General features: G+C 42.4%; 1 protein-coding gene across 3 annotated transcripts in view; it reads left to right on the plus strand.

The window, feature by feature from the left end:
• The first annotated feature begins 14,069 nt into the window (after positions 1-14,069).
• MBTPS2 (membrane bound transcription factor peptidase, site 2) overlaps positions 14,070-16,758 on the plus strand; it is a 44,388-nt gene continuing 41,699 nt past the window's right edge. For all 3 annotated transcript variants that reach the window (XM_020883014.2, XM_070462378.1, XM_020883016.2), the window contains exon 1: positions 14,070-14,264. In XM_020883014.2, the coding sequence (XP_020738673.1) occupies positions 14,190-14,264 (75 nt within the window). In that variant the 5' untranslated portion in view covers positions 14,070-14,189. The remainder of the gene's footprint in view (positions 14,265-16,758) is intronic.

A 16,758-nucleotide genomic window follows, 5' to 3' on the forward strand; every position in this document is an offset into this window, starting at 1 on the left:
TTCTGAGTCTCTGGTCTCATTGCCACATCAGTTTCAACAGAAAACATTCCCCAAAGGCCTAAATTTACAACAAATACCAAATACTAAGATGACCTTGTTCTGAAAGTCACAGCCCCACCCCCAGGAATTTCTCAGGCATCCAGCCTGCTTCCTGATTGCCTGTTCACCCCCCTCTCATTCTCAGCCTCACACTCACTCTAGTCCTTGCTTTCTCACTCTCTACTTCCCCTCTCTTTCCTGTCTTCACTCACTCTGGGAATTCCTATCCATTTCCATATAGGCAATTTTGCCTATATCTTTGTTGTCTCCTTTCACTCACTGTCCACGTGCTTTATCTTCCATCTCCCAGGCAGCCTATCAAAGGACTTAGACCCTTCCCTAAACTCTGGTAGCAGCTAATATAATCGAAATTTCATCCTCCTGTGCTAGCTTAAAAGGAATCATTTGGTAGAAGTACAAATGCTCCTGTTAGGATGGGTTTGAGCAACCTTTGTAACTGTGTCACCAAATTTCCTATCAGTGACATTAGTTTCCCAGGATCTGGGAACTGGGCTTCCTGTCTGTGCTGTTTCTCTCTTGCAGCAAACACACTCTCCAAAACCCAGGGGCTTAAATAACCACTTCTTTCTCTTTCACCAAACCCTTAGTGGACTGAGCTCAGCTGGATGGTTCTCCTGCTCCACATAATGTCACATAGGATTGCAGTCATCTGGGGGCCCAAGAGGTCTGAAACATTCAAGATGTCTCATTCATGAGGCTTGCAGTAAATACTGGCTGTCCACTGGGATCTCAGTTGGGGCTCTTGACCAGCAAACCTGAGTTCTCCTTTACACGGCTTACTCATGTGCCTCGGGCTTCTCACAGCATGGTGACTGGGTTATGAGAAGGGAGTGTCTCAAGAGTGAGCAACTTCAGAAGCAGAAGCTTAACTGCCAGTTCTCTTAATGACTGGGCTCAGAATTCCAAGAATGTCAGCATAAAGTGAGTTGAAAGGCCAGCCAAGATTCACAGGGAGGGGAAATAAGTTATGCCCTTGATATGAAGAGTGGCATGTGCATAGAGAGAAGGAATTACTGGGGCCATCTTGGGAGACTAGCTAGCTTCATGCCGACCTCCCCAATATCTGCTGTCAGATCACTGTGATAACTCGATGTTGGGAAATCTTCTAATTATTCATACAGGCATACCATACTGATGTTTTGGATCTTGGGCTACCCAGAGATAATCATATTCCACTAGTCCTTTCCATGTAAACCAACTTTTTGGCTTGAAATTTTCTTCATAAAGCTCCTAGAATATTTTTTCTGCTTCTGTTAATTTTAGACCCTGACTATACTGTTTAGTATCCAGTCTGAAAATAGAGCCCAGGTCAGTTGTTTTAACAGGAAAAATTTAATATACGGGTTTCATAAAGCAGGTGTCAGAGGGTTGGAAAAGCCGAAGGGGAACACTGACATAAGACAAAGACAATAACTGCGAGAAGCAGGTACCGGCCTTGGGACTAAGGAAGCAAAGGAAAGAAGTCAGAGTTGTTGGAGCCTCGAAACTCAGAGAAAGGACCCCATGGAGCTGAGACCCAGACCCCGGAGGGGCGAGCTGCTTGGCTGGTGCTGCTGCCTCAGAGGCGTGAGAAGACAGCCTCGTCGAACTGAGGAGAGGATGACGAACTGGCTCCAGGAGGATTATAAACAACCTGGATAGTGGAACCAATTGGTGCTGGAAGCCATGGCTACTGATAAAGCATAGTCGCTGGCTAATGCCAGACACAGGCGGCACTGTCCCTTCTCTGTCTCCCAGCTTGGCAGTCTCTCTCCAGTGCTCCTTTGGGCAGAGCCCAACGCTGACAACTGGCAAAGCACACATGTTTGTGGAATCCCCAGGCACCCTAGCATCACCAAGAAGAGTTTGGAGTTTAGAAACAATGGCTTAATAACCTGCATACTGCATCACACTGAGTGGTAGCAGTTTTACTGAGTTATATTCTTTTGATGAATATATTTATAATATCACTTATGGGGATTAGTGCAGGGCGAGCACAGAAATTACTAAATCTGTGAGTGAAAACATACTTTAATGTACACTCCAGGGGCAGTTAATGAACATTGAAGGGCTCTAATCAGTAATCCACCCTCAGCAGGTAGCTACGCAAACATGGCCATCTGAATTTGCCCTGGGGCTTTTATATTAACCGAAGGAGTGTTGAAAGAATTTCCCAGTGGTCAAATGAGAGATGTTCAAGATATGTGATGGGCTGGAAAGACTGCATAGGGCTCATAACTCTTAAGTAGTGAAAGAACAAGAATCTAGCATACCCAGCAGCTTAACATGTGGGCACAGCATTCTGGTGTCTTGCTGCCTTCAGAAAGAACAGTGGGGCCTGTTCTGCCTAAAAGACCTACTCACCGGTCTTCAGAATAGTGCCGAGTCCACCCTGGATTAAACCTTTGAGGCCAGGTGCTTGTAGGAATAACTAGGGAACTGACAGTAAGGTCAACTCATAGAACAGGCTGCCTGTTGGGGACTGTTGGCTCTAAGTACTTGTGTATTTGGCAGAATTGGGTCTGCAACGTGCTTTGACCGTGATCTTCTGTCTGCTTGCTGGGGAGGAGACCCAGGAGGCTCATGTGTCTCTGATCACTAAATCTTTTCCCATATTAACCCAAGAACCTGGTGATGTCTGAGCAGCCACACTGGCATAGATTGATTTACAAGGGCTCAAAGAATGCTAGGGAGAGAAGCTCAAGGAGAGGTCATATGTAGGGGGCTGAGTCAGAACAGCATGGGCAGCAGATCACCCATCCATGTACACACTCCTTCCAGGGCTTCTCCCCGGAACCTCAGAACTGTGTGTGTTCAGAAGTCATTTCCTCACCCTATAGATGATGATCCTCCAGGACTCCAGATCCAGAACAGGCCCTTCCCTCCAGCCTGCTCTCCCTCACCTAGGCCCTGCCCTGCTGGGCTTCTCTCTCTGGCCACCAGATCAATTCTCGTCTCCACTTGGCATGTTCGGTGTCCTGTGGGTGAGGAGGTGGGCAGAGTTCTCCAAGGCCATCATTGAGCAGCTATGCTGAGAATTTCACGGTAACCTTTGAAATAATTGGGAGATGATGAGTCACAGCACAAAGGATGGGAGATATTGTACATTTGTTGTTGTTTAGATGCTCAGTCATGTCCGACTCTTTGCAACCCAATGGACTGTAGCCTGCCAGGCTCCTCTGTCCTTGGAATTCTCCAGGCAAGAATCCTGGAGTGGATTGCCATTTCCTTCTCCAGGAGATCTTCCCAACCCAGGGATGAAACCTGGCTCTCCTGCGTCTCCTGCATTGCAGGCACATTCTTTACCACTGAGCCACCAGGGTTAGGAAGAGGCTAATCATACAATCTAGAGGGTCTCCACATCCCTGCCTCTGCATATAAAGTGAATTTTCCAAAGTCTCTTCATAACCATCTCCTACCAATCTCCCCAACACAAACACAAACACACACACTCTTCCCAAAGGGATTACTGATCTCATTTGAGAAATAATCAATTCTGTGTTGCCAATCATGCCCAGAAAAACCAGCCCGTGTGTTTAAAGGATCAGGTTTTATGTAAGAAATTCAGAAAATAAAAAATCAATAAATGCATGAGTCAATATCATGCCCCAGGATGATTTGGGCCTCTGGGAAAAACAGAAGTGGTTTGGCACCTTTGGTTGTGATTTCTGTTCTACCGTTTGGCTGAGATGGGAATTTTCCAACGCATTCGTGCAGTTCATTAAATATGTTATTGTGTTGGCTTATGTTTCTCTTTCAATTTAGGAACTCAGCTCTTAGAAAACATTTGCCTGAAATGAGTCCAAGTAGTTTAGGCCTCAGAAGCAAATCCATTTTGACTAATAAAAGACTAATTTTCTAAATAAGCAAGATGGTTTCTCTTAAATGAGAATCTAATTGTGAAATCCTATATCCTTAAATCTAGCAAATTACTACCAGAGATGCTTCTAAGCCTATGCAACTTGGATCAGATTTCTCATCATCAGAAAAAGGAATAATTTCTCTATCATCAGAATTTGAAATGAGCTTCAAGAACATGGGCCTCAGCTGGCAATTACCTCTTGAAGTAAACAAATCCATATGCTGGGACCCTGGAAGATTTGGGTTTCTTCCATGACTTTTCCCAACCCCTCTATGCACACCCCTACCCTCCCACCCCACACTACCCTCCAACCAATCACTTTCAAATCCTTAATCAGCCTTCCTGCCTGCTCTTTATTGAAGACTAGGAGTGGCTCCTGTCTTTAATTAAATTTTCTTCCTCAAATTCCGAAGACAAAACAATACTGTTCAAATTTTCATGCAGAGCAGCTAGTCAGGTGTGACTGATAGACCTTCCCAGCTCTCAAGCCAGACTATATAAATTGACACCCTCTAAAAAGGAAAATTAGCAAGGAACATCTGGGTCTCTTCACTCAGAAATTCATCAATTAAGAATTAGTCTCCTGGCTATAAACAAAAAACTTGGAGTGGTGTATCTCACAAAGGCAGATCCTACCACTCCCTCCTAAGGGAAATGCCTTTGTCCCTGGACATCCAGTCAGCCACCAGAGCTGATCAGTATTCCAGCTGCATCCTCTGAATTGTTGCAAACATTATCAGCCCAGTTCCGTCTTTTTTATTACAGCCACAGGGTAAAGCCTCTCTTCAAACTACTAGAATAACCTGTAGGCTGTCTTGCAATGTAACGTGTGGACAAAAGTCTAACAAAGGGGGGATATGTATGATGAAAATAAACAGCACAGAGGACTTTGAAAAATACAAAGGCTTTGCACATTTTTCATTGCCATGCGTCTTCCAGACACACATATATATACTAGAGTTTTCAAACTATATTATTATGAGAAGATCCTCAAACCAAATTGCATTCTTGGTTGGTTGTCCTCACTTATGTATACATTTGTTAAGTATTAGGTCGGCTAAAAAGTTTGTTAGGGTTTTTCTTTTTTTTTTTTTTTTTTTTACTTTTATTTGCATTTATTTTCTGCGGCATTTATTCCCGGGCCATAAGTTTTTGTTTCTTCAGTTTCTTCTGGGATATCTTTTTCTTCTGTGCAACCTCCTCTTCTGGTTTAGGAACAATCTGTTCTTTTTCAGTAAGGATCATCTCAATGTGGCAGGGAGAGCTCATGTAGGGGTTGATCTGACCGTGAGCTCTGTAAGTCCTGCGCCGCATCTTGGGGGCTTTGTTCACTTGGATGTGCTCAATGACCAGAGAATCTACATCTAAGCCCTTAAGTTCAGCATTACTCTCTGCATTTTTGAGCATGTGTAGTAAAAATTCAGCACTCTTTTTGGGCCACCGACCCTGCGTCCAGCCCCACTGTTTGGCCTGTGCACACCTACCAACTCCACCATTGTAACGACGGAATGGCACACATTGCTTCTTTAAAGTGACATCCTTCAGATACTTGGTGGCTTTTCGGATATGCATACCCTTTATGGCCTGGGCAGTCTCACGAGTGTTCTTAAAGTGAACACGAAGATTTGAACCTCTTGATTTGCATGATTTTGTGGGGTTTTCTGGGTCGAGTGAATAGCGCACCATTTTTAAGGGTCAGCTCAGGCCGCTTACCGGAAAAGGAAGTGTTAGGGTTTTTCTATAAGCTGTTATGGAAAAACCCAAATGAACATTTTGGCCAACCCAATAAAAACAAAATGAGTACTGTCTATATGGAAGGCACTAATGATGTTAGGTGCTGGGAATGGTGAAATAGAGTCACAGTTTGCAACCTCATGAAGGTCACACATAGCCTATGAGGGAAGATAGTCAATTAAATTTAGAAAAAAAACAATGCCTGTGCTAAAGGCTCTGATAAAATCAAGTGTTGGAGCTTTGGCAATGCATAGAGACAGCAACTAATTCATTCCTATAGGAGGTGACATTTACATTGATGTCTGGGAGAGGCAGATACCTTTGGAGTAAATAGGGGCGAAAAGATAGATGTGGGGAAGGGAGAAAGAAGATTGTGTCAGAACAAGGCAGGAGCATGGAAGAAGGCTTGAAAGTGAGAGATAGTATATCCTATAATTGGACCTGAAAGATGGTCAGGCAAATAGAGTGAGAAGAATACAGTGAAGGAGGTAGAGAGGTTGCAAGAGAAGAAAGTGGAAAAGTAGGAAAAAAATTGTGAAGGGATTTGGGCTTGACCCTGAAGTCAAGGAAAAGTAGGATTAGTTGTTATTCTCAGTTCTTCACTCCATTCATATTACAGAAGTGACCATGGCTTCACAGTAGGCAGAGTGTACATTTCTGCCTTTGGGTTTAGCAGTGTGACTCATTTTGGCCAATGGAAAGTTGGCAGAGAAGGCCAGAGGAAGCTTGAAGGAGCTCATTCAATTCGACTCCCCCTCCTGCGGCCCTGAGATCTGCTATGAAAAGGATATGCTTTATGTAGTTGCTGCCTCTTCAGCCTGGGCCTTAGGATGACAAATACCTAATGAACTAGACCTAAATCCAACTAGAAGTCTGGGGTCCTACCCAGTTGAATGTAGCCTTGGCCAGTGAACTACCACCAACCTACAGACCTGAGAGCGTGAAAACAGTATTTCTTTTGGTAAGTCACTGAGACTTGGGATTGTTATATGGCAAAAACTGACTAAAATACAAAACAGTGGCACCATTTTCTAGAGGGGAGTGACATGGTCATAGTTATAATTTAGAATGCTCCCTGGCTCCATTATAGAGAACAGACTAAAGGAGAGAGGGCTGGTTAGAAGAGGCGGAGAGACCAGTTGGGAGATGGTTTTGTTAATCTAGAGAGAAATGATGGTGGCCTTGCCTAGGGTGTCAGCGGGAAGGAATAGAGAGAAGCGCTGATAGCTGTTTGGTATTCCTTTAGTGCAGTGTTCTTGTTTTGTGAGGTTTTTTTCTTTCTAACATAAAACCTATTTTCCTCTAAGACCAAGATAAGCATAATCTCTCTAAGACATTAGAACTCAACAGCCTGTTTAGCAGTTCAGCTTCACTTGTTCATTCAGGTATCTATTCTACTGGCATTTGTTGAATGCCTGCTGTGTGGCAGAATAATAAGATATGACATCCCTGCCATACCAACGCCCACAGTACAGGAAGGCAAGACAGACATATAAACAAGTAATTGCAATAATATGTTGGAAGTACTATAATCAAAGTGAGAGTAAAACCTACAGAAATGGGACTTCCTTGGTGGTCCAGTGGTTAAGAATCTGCCTTCCAATGCAGGGGATGTGGGTTCAATCCCTGGTCAGGGAACTAAGATCCCACATGCTGCAGGGCAACTAAGCCCACACACCACAACTAGAGAAGCCTGTGGGCCACAACCAGATAGAAGCCCATGCACCCCAATGAAGACCCAGCACAGCTAAAAACAAACAATAAAAAAACCCTACAGGAACGTAGAGGGCAGTCCTTTATTAATGTTCCTGGCGTCATTTATATTCATTCATGTGGGCAGGGGGGTTTGTCTCTTGTATTCACTAATACATCTCAGATACCTAAAAGAATATGCCTAGCACCCATATTTAGCAGATGATTAATAAATATTTGGTTTTTGTGCTTAGTTTCCCAACTTTGGCTCAAGTTCACCCTCCCATCTCTCTCCAGTCTGGACTACCTCAGAGAGCACTCCTGGGAACCCAGGTGGTGGTCAACAGTTTTAAGTAACAAAGAGAGTGTGGGAGGAAGACTGAGAAGACATCACATTGGGCCACCAGGAAACTGCTACTGACTTTAAATTTTTTTTTTAAATTTATTTATTTGCTGTGCCAGGTCTTAGTTGTATCACGTGAGATCTTTCCTTGCAGGGCACAGACTCTAGTTGTGGCGCTCCAACTCAGTAGTTGCTGCATGTGGAACCCGTTGCTCCTTGGCATGTGGCATCTTAGTTCCCCAACAGGAATCAAACCCGCATCCCCCCACATTGCAAGGCAGAATCTTAACCAGTGGACCCCCAGGAAAGTCCCTGCTGTTGACTTTTGAGGCAAGGTTTGATAGAGTGCTGAGATAAGCAACCACACTTCAAGTGTCCTCATCCTGCTTCTTGTGTTTTTAAGTTCTCCATCAGCAGGGCTCAGCATGCTCGCCATATGAACTGTAGATGCTGGAAGGAAGGTACACAGCTGAGAAGGGCTAGGAGGATGGTTACTACCTTGATGAATCCACCCTGGTCTAAGTCTGGCTCTTTGTTGTTACTGTCTGTGAACTTTCTCTCAGAAATCCCGATTCACACAAACCACAAGGGATGAAATCATACATACAAATATGCATCATGATTAATTTTTATTGAGAAATAATAACTATTTTGTGGACTTGTTTATTCTTAACTGTCTGACCAGTATACTTTTTCCTTTAAACAAGCTACATGATGTGTCTATTTATCAGAAGGTGGCCTGAGGTATATGGAATTAGAGCAAAGAAAGAGAGTTTAAATGTTAAAATACAATTAGGTTTTCCTAACCTGATTTAATTTCATGGTTTGACGTGTCAGGCATCTTGGGGGTGTTTACTGAAACTTCCAGAACTGAAAGTGTACTGAGCGTACACAGGCTACCGCTGGCCCGAAGGCACTCTGCGCTACTCATCCTGAACACTGCTAGCCAGAAAGAGCTTGGTGATGTAGGGTGCTTCATTTAGTCAGTTTTAGAGAATGTCTCCTCAGGACAGTGTATAGAAAGGCACTGCCCATATCTCCCTGCTCACCCTGTTTTTTCTCGGGCTCCATTGCTGGCCACCCTTGTTTCATTTTTTAAATGTATTTATTTTTCATTGAAGGATAATTGTTTCACAATACTGTGTGGGTTTCTGCCATACATCAACTTAAATCAACCATAGGTATACATACGTCCCCTCCCTCCACCCTTGTTTCTGATTCACACTTGGGTCTCTCTGAAGCCTCTGTAGGGAATTCACTACAAGGCCCTGGGGCCTTCCCACGTGGAATGCTTCAATACAAAAGAGTAGAATAGGTAGAGACAATTTGTTTAAAGGAAAAAACAGCAAGTGAAGTAGTGCTAAATAAATGAAAATTTTTCTGGCTCTTCTTATAAAGCTGGATGTAGTACTATAAGGCTGGCACACTAATTTTCTTTTATTTGTTTATTTATCTATTGCCTGTTCCCTCAGATCCTTATAGCTTATGGAGGCTGCCTTCTCCAAGTGGGTTCAAAGGTGTACCCCTGACCCAGGAATTTGCTTCCTGGGACGAGAGTTAACAGGAGACTCTATTTCACATCCTGGCCCCAGCACATAATTAAGTTACTGCCTTGTTTGAGGTTTTGCTTACAGGGAATACCTTTTTGCTGTTTCTCTTGAACTTTGGAGTTGACCCAGATTAGGGGCTGGCCTTCAACCATTACCTGTAGATACTGCCAGGCCAAGTAGCCAGTACCTCCATGGGAATATGAGTTCATAGGCCAAAATAACCAGATATCTGAAGAAGACAGATACCTCAGAAGAAAAATGACAAACAGGAAACCAATGCCCAAGGTCATGCAGTGCACCCCGGCCTCAGGCACTCCCACTCCAACTTTGCAACCCCATGGACTGCAGCACACCAGGCTTCTCTGTCCTTCACTATCTCCCAGAGTTTGCTCAAATTCATGTCCACTGAGTCAGTGATGCCATCCAACCATCTCATCCTCTGTCACCCTCTTCTCCTTCTGCCTTCAATCTTTCCCAGCATCAGGGTCTTTTCCAATGAGTCGGCTCTTCGCATCAGGTGGCCAAAGTATTGGAGCTTCAACTTCAGCATCAATCCTTCCAATGAATATTCAGGGTTGATTTCCTTTAGGATGGACTGGTTTGATCTCCTTGCAGTCCAAGGGACTCTCAAGAGTCTTCTCCAACACCACAGTTCAAAAGCATCAATTCTTCAGTGCTCAGCTTTCTTTATAGTCCAAGTCCAACTCTCACATCCATACATGACTACTGGAAAAAACATAGCTTTGACTAGATGGACCTTTGTTGGCAAAGTAATGTCTCTGCTTTTTAATATGCTGTCTAGGTTGGTCATAACTTTTCTTCCAAAGAGCAAGCATTTTTTAATTTCATGGCTGCAGTCACCATCTGCAGTGATTTTGGAACCCAAGAAAATAAAGTCTCTCACTGTTTCCCCATCTATTTGCCATTAAGTGATGGGACCAGATGCCATGATCTTAGCTTTCTGAATGTTGAGCTTTAAGCCAACTTTTTCACTCTTCTCTTTCACTTTCATCAAGAGGCTCTTTAGTTCTTCTTCACTTTCTGCCATAAGGGTGGTGTCATCTGCATATCTGAGGTTATTGATATTTCTCCCAGCAATCTTGATTCCAGCTTGTGCTTCATCCAGCCTGGCATTTCACATGATGTACTCTGCATATAAGTTAAATAAGCAGGGTGACAATATACAGCCTTGATGTACTCCTTTCCCAATTTGGAACCAGTCTGTTGTTCCATGTCCAGTTCTAACTGTTGCTTCTTGACCTGTATACAGATTTCTCAGGAGGCAGGTCAGGTGGTCTGGTATTCCCATCTCTTTCAGAATTTTCCACAGTTTGTTGTGATCCACACAGTCAAAGGCTTTGGCATAGTCAATAAAGCAGAAGTAGATGTTTTTTCTGGAACTCTCTTGCTTTTTTGATGATCCAACAGATGTTGGCAATTTGATCTCTGGTTCCTCTGCCTTTTCTAAATCCAGCTTGAACATCTGGAAGTTCATGGTTCACATACTGTTGAAGCCTGACTTGGAGAATTTTGAGCATTATTTTGCTAGCATGTGAGATGAGTGCAATTGTGCAGTAGTTTGAACATTCTTTGGTATTGCCTTTCTTTGGGATTGGAATGAAAACTGACCTTTTCCAGGAACCTGAGGCAGAAGTAATCAAATTGATGTTTTCAGGGTACAAGTATTTCTTACATGGTAGTGATTGAAAAGATTCTCTTATTCTACTCTGGGAAGATGCTAACATTAGTCTACATGAAACAAAACTGAAACACAGATGGAAAAACTCAGATGACTGGTTTATTGAAAGCCAATTGTATGAAAGAGAGCATCTACTTATGTGGTGGATGACACTCATGTTTACTTCCAGGTATATTCTTCTCTACTTCTAGGTATACAAAGGATTATACTCCTTCTGCCCTTTAAGTGAGACAGAGCTACTTGATTACTTTAGGTTAATAAAACAGAAATGGAAGTAATGCGTGCATGTCTGGTCATAGCATTTTTTGCATGTCTGGTCATAGCATTTTTCTGTCAGTGATAAACACTCTAGTCCTCTTTCTCTGCTGCATTAAATCCTAAGCCTCACTTTGAGAACTGGGCATGATAAAATGGAATCTGCATCAGTCTACCAATTCATGTTGGATATGTAGCACAAACAAAAAATAAATCTTTGTCATTTTAAGCCAATGGGATTTTAGGGCTGGTTTCCCAAGCTTATCCTGACTGATATAAGTTAGTGTCATAAATGTAGAGTATAATGACCCAAGAAGTTGATGAGAAATAAATATTACATTGATGAGAAATAAATATTCCTGCAGGGAATGTCAAACTCTAAAAATCTGAATACTTATATTTTTAACAACAAAATTGTAGTATTTTTAAATTAGTGTTATCTAATATTTATAGTTCATGTTGATCCTGGTATCTCAGAAGTTTATTATATGATAGTGATACTCTGCTTCAGCCAGATTTTTAACATGTAGCTGTTTTTTTCAGGTGCATGGGATCAAATCCATGCCCCTTGCAGTGGAAGTGTGGTATCTTAACCATTGGACAGCCATGGAAGTCCCTAATATGTAGCTATTTTCCATTCAGCCAAAATGTATACCTGGTGCCCCTCTAAAAATATATGCTATATAAAATGATATGAATAAAAGCGTGACTGTGCATTCTTTAAGGTAGTTACTTGACAGAAAGCTGAAACTATTTGTAAAGTAGATCACATTTATTCTAAGAATACCTTGATCTTTTGGAATACAGATGTTTTTTACTGCCACCTTGCATCCTCTATCTTGTTTTTTCTGCTGCCACCAGCTACCTTCCATGACTGATAAATTCCAGAAACCAGCAGGATTCTATTCAGTGTTTAGTTTTGACTGCTGGATCCCTAATGTGAACATCAAGTCAGTTGAATAAGTAAAAATTTAGGTTGGGAACAGAAAAACACAATCAACTCATTTCCTACATATTTTGGGTAATCAGATAGCCACAAAGTATCTGGTTTTTTTTTCTCAGAAAGTGGTCCAGACAAGGCTTCAGGCTAACAAAAGAGAAGCATTTTAATTCTTAATTTTCTCATCATAGGAAAAAACAGTTAAAAACTAGTCATTATACAAGAGCAAACAAAAGTCAGTTCAAATACAATGGTGTAGCAGTAGTCTTAGTGTAGTTTTAAGCTTCAATAACTTCAGAAGTGCAAACTCTATGAACTTACACATAACATCACTTGAAAAATAAAATTATTTAAATTTCTTTCATGTTTCTTTGGTCTCAGAAATTTTTGAACAGTAAATATAATTCAGTTTTTTGTTTCAGTCAATGGACTAAAAATTTTAAAATTTAAAATTATTCAAAATTCTCCAAGTTAAATAACTGTAAAAGAAATATAAATTTTCAAGTGATGCTTTTTCAAGTTTGTAGCGTTTATACTTCTGAAATTATCAAAAGCTAAAACTGCATAAAGACTTTTGGGATACCTGTACATGGAAAACTGTGACATCACAGGGTGCTCGAATATAAACTTTTATAATTTTACCCAGCTTTGTTCAAAATAAATTGAAACATTTTATAACAACATATATGCAAGAAGATGTAAAACTGAATCATAAGGTTTCTTGAAGCTTGGAAGAAATGGTGCTAAATTATTAAAACTTTAGGAAAAGTATGAGAGAGTGAGGCAAATGAGTAGCAGTATCTCTCATACAAGTTTCTTGTATTCACTATATTTTTACTTTGCAAGAGGCTGAGGGGGCATTTTTATTTGGGATACTTATTCTTAAGATGGTATTCTCAATATTTCAGTATTAGTATTACTATTGCTTCTGATGCTTTTCCAGAGAGCTAAAACAAGTTTAACTTTTAAAGGCTTGGGCATTAGGAGAATGCAAACAAAAAAAAAACACTCCATAAATATTAGTTTTCCTTCCTATTAGAAATCATCTAGTTGACTGGTTCTCAATCTTGCCTGCAAAGTAGAATGACCTGTTTAAAAAATACTGAGGCTTGGGTCCCATTCTGAGATTCTGATTCAATTGGTCTAAGCTATAGAATGGGCATCAGGAGTTTTTAAAGTTCAATGGTGAGCCTAATGTTACAGCCAAGGTTGAGAACCACTGCTCCAGGCCAATATATAATCAAGTACATGTCAACATTCAAAAATATGTAAGGGTGTTTAGAACTTTTTTTTTTTTAATGTAGCACCAATCTCAAATTTTATAATGGAAAAGGTTGAGAAATGAACCTAAAGCTCAAAAATATGTTGAACAAAATAAGCCGGACACAAAAGAGTACTTACTGTATGATTCTATTAACACAAGGTTTTTAAAAAGAAAACGAGGGGTAGGAATGGGCGGAGGAGGAGAGGATTAACTGGGAAGCAAGCAAAGAAAATTCCCGAGATGGAAACGTTCTCTATTTTGATTAGGGTACACAGATATATAGTTATCAAAACTCATTGAAACAGTTGAAATCTGTATTGCGTTTTCGCTATGGGTAAATAACGTTTCAATAAAAAGAACGATTGAACATAATTAATTTAAATCTGAATATCTAAGACAGTCTGAGTGGCGGAGACGATTATTATTTCGGATGACCCCAAACTCTCACTAGACTAAAAGGAACTACACACCCCAGACCAGAAACAGAGAGAATGGAGACCAGACAGCAGGGAGGGCCAAAGACTAAGAAATCGCTAGAGGGCTGGAAGCCGTACGCTAGTTGATGCCTAGACTGCGGCGCCCAAGTGTCCCGCGAAAATAAGCCCCCGTGCACTTTTCCGGTGCGATCCTTGCGGGCCGAATGTGCCACCAGAAGGATCCGGAGGGAAACTTAGGCCACTACGAGAAAGGCACCCGTGGCAGCTTGGTTCCTGCGTAGATGCTGGGGCTGTAGGCGCCGCGCGGTCAGCTGGTTGCAGCTCGCAGGGAGGACGCCGGCGATCGCCTTCCCTGCGCTGCCCCCGCCGCTGCCATGATTCCGGTATCGCTGGTGGTAGTGGTGGTGGGCGGCTGGACAGCCGTCTACCTGACCGACTTGGTGTTGAAGGTGAGGGCCTCGGGCCTAAGGCCCAAGCCCGCGATGCGCAGGGTCAGGGCGCGGGACCCGAGGTCTTTCCCCCTGCCCTGTGTCTCCCGGATTGGAAGCCGTGCGGCCGGTGTCCACTTGCGGCCTTCCGCGTGGCCGGTGGAGTAAATGAAGCACGGCTGGCTGCGGGAGGGGAGTGGCGACCTGCGCAGCAGCCGCAGTCGCATTGCGGGGCTCCGTAGGCCCCGCAGCCTTTGGGTCCTGCCCCGGAGGCGCCGGTAGTGGGCTCGGGAGGGCTCGCCAAACCCCACGACACTGCACCTGGGAGGAAAATAAAATGTCTGCCTGAGAAGGGCAGTTTACCCTCGTCTTTAAGGTCGCGACTCTCCAGAGAGTCTGGTATTGGAATGAATCTAAATCAAGGTGTGATTGACATCAGTGGTTTCAGACTTTAAAATGCGTACGATCGTCTGCAGTTCCGGTTAAAAAGCACATTCTGATTCAGCAGATCTAGGCCGGGGGCCTAAGATTCTGCATTTCTAACCAGTTCCTAACTGCTGCCAATGCCGCTAGTTAACTGACCGCACTTAAAAGTAGCGAGGATTTAGATAACTAAATTCTAACTACTCGAACTCTACTTTGTATCTTAGACGCCGTTTCTTCACGCTAACCGCCCCCCCCCCCCCCCCCCCGCCTTAATACCCGTCCCCCTCCACCGCCACAGACCGTTCGCACGCAGCCCATTCTTAAGTTACTTGGGTAACGGATATTAACAATTGTCGGACCACAGGCTTCAGGCAGCTTTTTGAAGTTGCATGTTGGGGGTGGGGGTATTGTATGCAAGGAATAAAATCATGTAACTTCTCTTAATATTTAATGAAAGTTCCAATTATGACTAGTTCAAACCTTCATGTCATGAATACCGTTTTAAATAGGGTGCTGTAGTTTAGTGTGTGTGTTTTAAGTTTAATGTTAGAATGAAATGATACTTAATGTTACTTTGTAGCATTTAAACTTAGGTGTTAGCCGCTCACTTACGTCTGACTTCTGCAGCCCACCAGGCTCCTCTGTCCATGAAATTCCCCAGGCAAGAATACTGGAGTGAGTAGCCATTCCCTTCTCTAGGGGATTGTCCCCACCCAGGGGTCAAACCTGAGTCTTCCGCATTGCAGGTAGACTCTTTACCATTTGAGCCACCAGGGAAACAAAACTTGCAAAGTGAAAAGAATACAGTAGAATCCTTAGAGAATGGGCTGGGCTTTGCCCCTTCCTAACCAGTGTGACCTTGGGCAAATTCTCTCTGTTCCTCCATTTCTTCACCTTTAAAATAGGTGCAATAGTTGTAAAGACCTCCTGATATTGTAGAGAGGATTATGTTATTCATCCACATAGAACCCATTGCCACTCAAGCTGAGGTTCAAGGACTGGCAGCACTTGCATCATCTGGGAGTTTGTCAGAAATGTAGACTCTCAGGCCTCATTCCTGACCTGCAGAATCAGAATCTGCATCCTCATAAGATCCCCAGGTGCTTCCTCTGCACACACTTGGCATAGTGCTTAGCATGTCATAAGCAGTAATACATGCCAGTGCTTATTTACACAGTGATTTTGTTTGGAAAAAACAAACCCACATGATTTCATGTTGCATATGTGACAGAAATCCAAAATAAAAGTAATTTTTTCAAACCTCTAGTCTAGTCCAGTGTGTGAGGTGATCAGGATGTCACTTTAAGTTCAGTAACAGCCATTTTTTTTTTGCTTTCCACTTTGATTCTCCATAAGGCATCACTATTATACTCATACATGAACATGTATGTATATATGTGTGTGTGTGTGTATTTGCTTTTTTAAAAAAAGTACAAATGTTCTCTCAGTAACAGCCCTTAACTCCCTAAGAGAGCATTGTTCTTTGAGCAGAAGACCTAACTCTCATTCAAAGTATCTGCCTGGGGAATGGAAAAATCTTGGGTTTTAGGAGCCTGCCCCTTTAGCTTCTCTGCTCCCAGCTTGGTCTGCTGTTCTACCCATAGTTTGTCTAGGATTTCCTCAGTAGACACCTGGAGGCGTATGTCACTCTCCTTTTCCAAGTCCTAGAAAATATACAGGTTTAAAACTTCACCTGAAGATTGAGAGCAGAGAACATTATGGATCCAAAGGCAAACAGATACCTATATTCACACTCAGATCATATTTTATGACTGATAAGACTGAAATATCCTCCTAGAGACAGAAATTTCTCAAATGGATGGGCATCTATAAGACAAAATACTTATCATACTTACTGTAACAGATAAGAAGTCAGTGACAGTATATATAAAGCAGCCTTATATTGTCCAAAATCCTACATTACTCAATGACTTCAAACTTTCCTAATGATAAAACTGTTCGTTGAGCTGCATATAAGCAGCTGTCTCCCCAACCCCAAACAATGTTGAGTTACTGAGATTAAGATGACTTTAGATAAATTTTGTATTTTTACATGGTCAAATCCAGGCTAAGTTCTTAGGGTTGTTGC

Source organism: Odocoileus virginianus, unplaced genomic scaffold (assembly GCF_023699985.2).
Source record: "Odocoileus virginianus isolate 20LAN1187 ecotype Illinois unplaced genomic scaffold, Ovbor_1.2 Unplaced_Scaffold_4, whole genome shotgun sequence".
NCBI classification, from domain to species: Eukaryota; Metazoa; Chordata; class Mammalia; order Artiodactyla; family Cervidae; genus Odocoileus; species Odocoileus virginianus.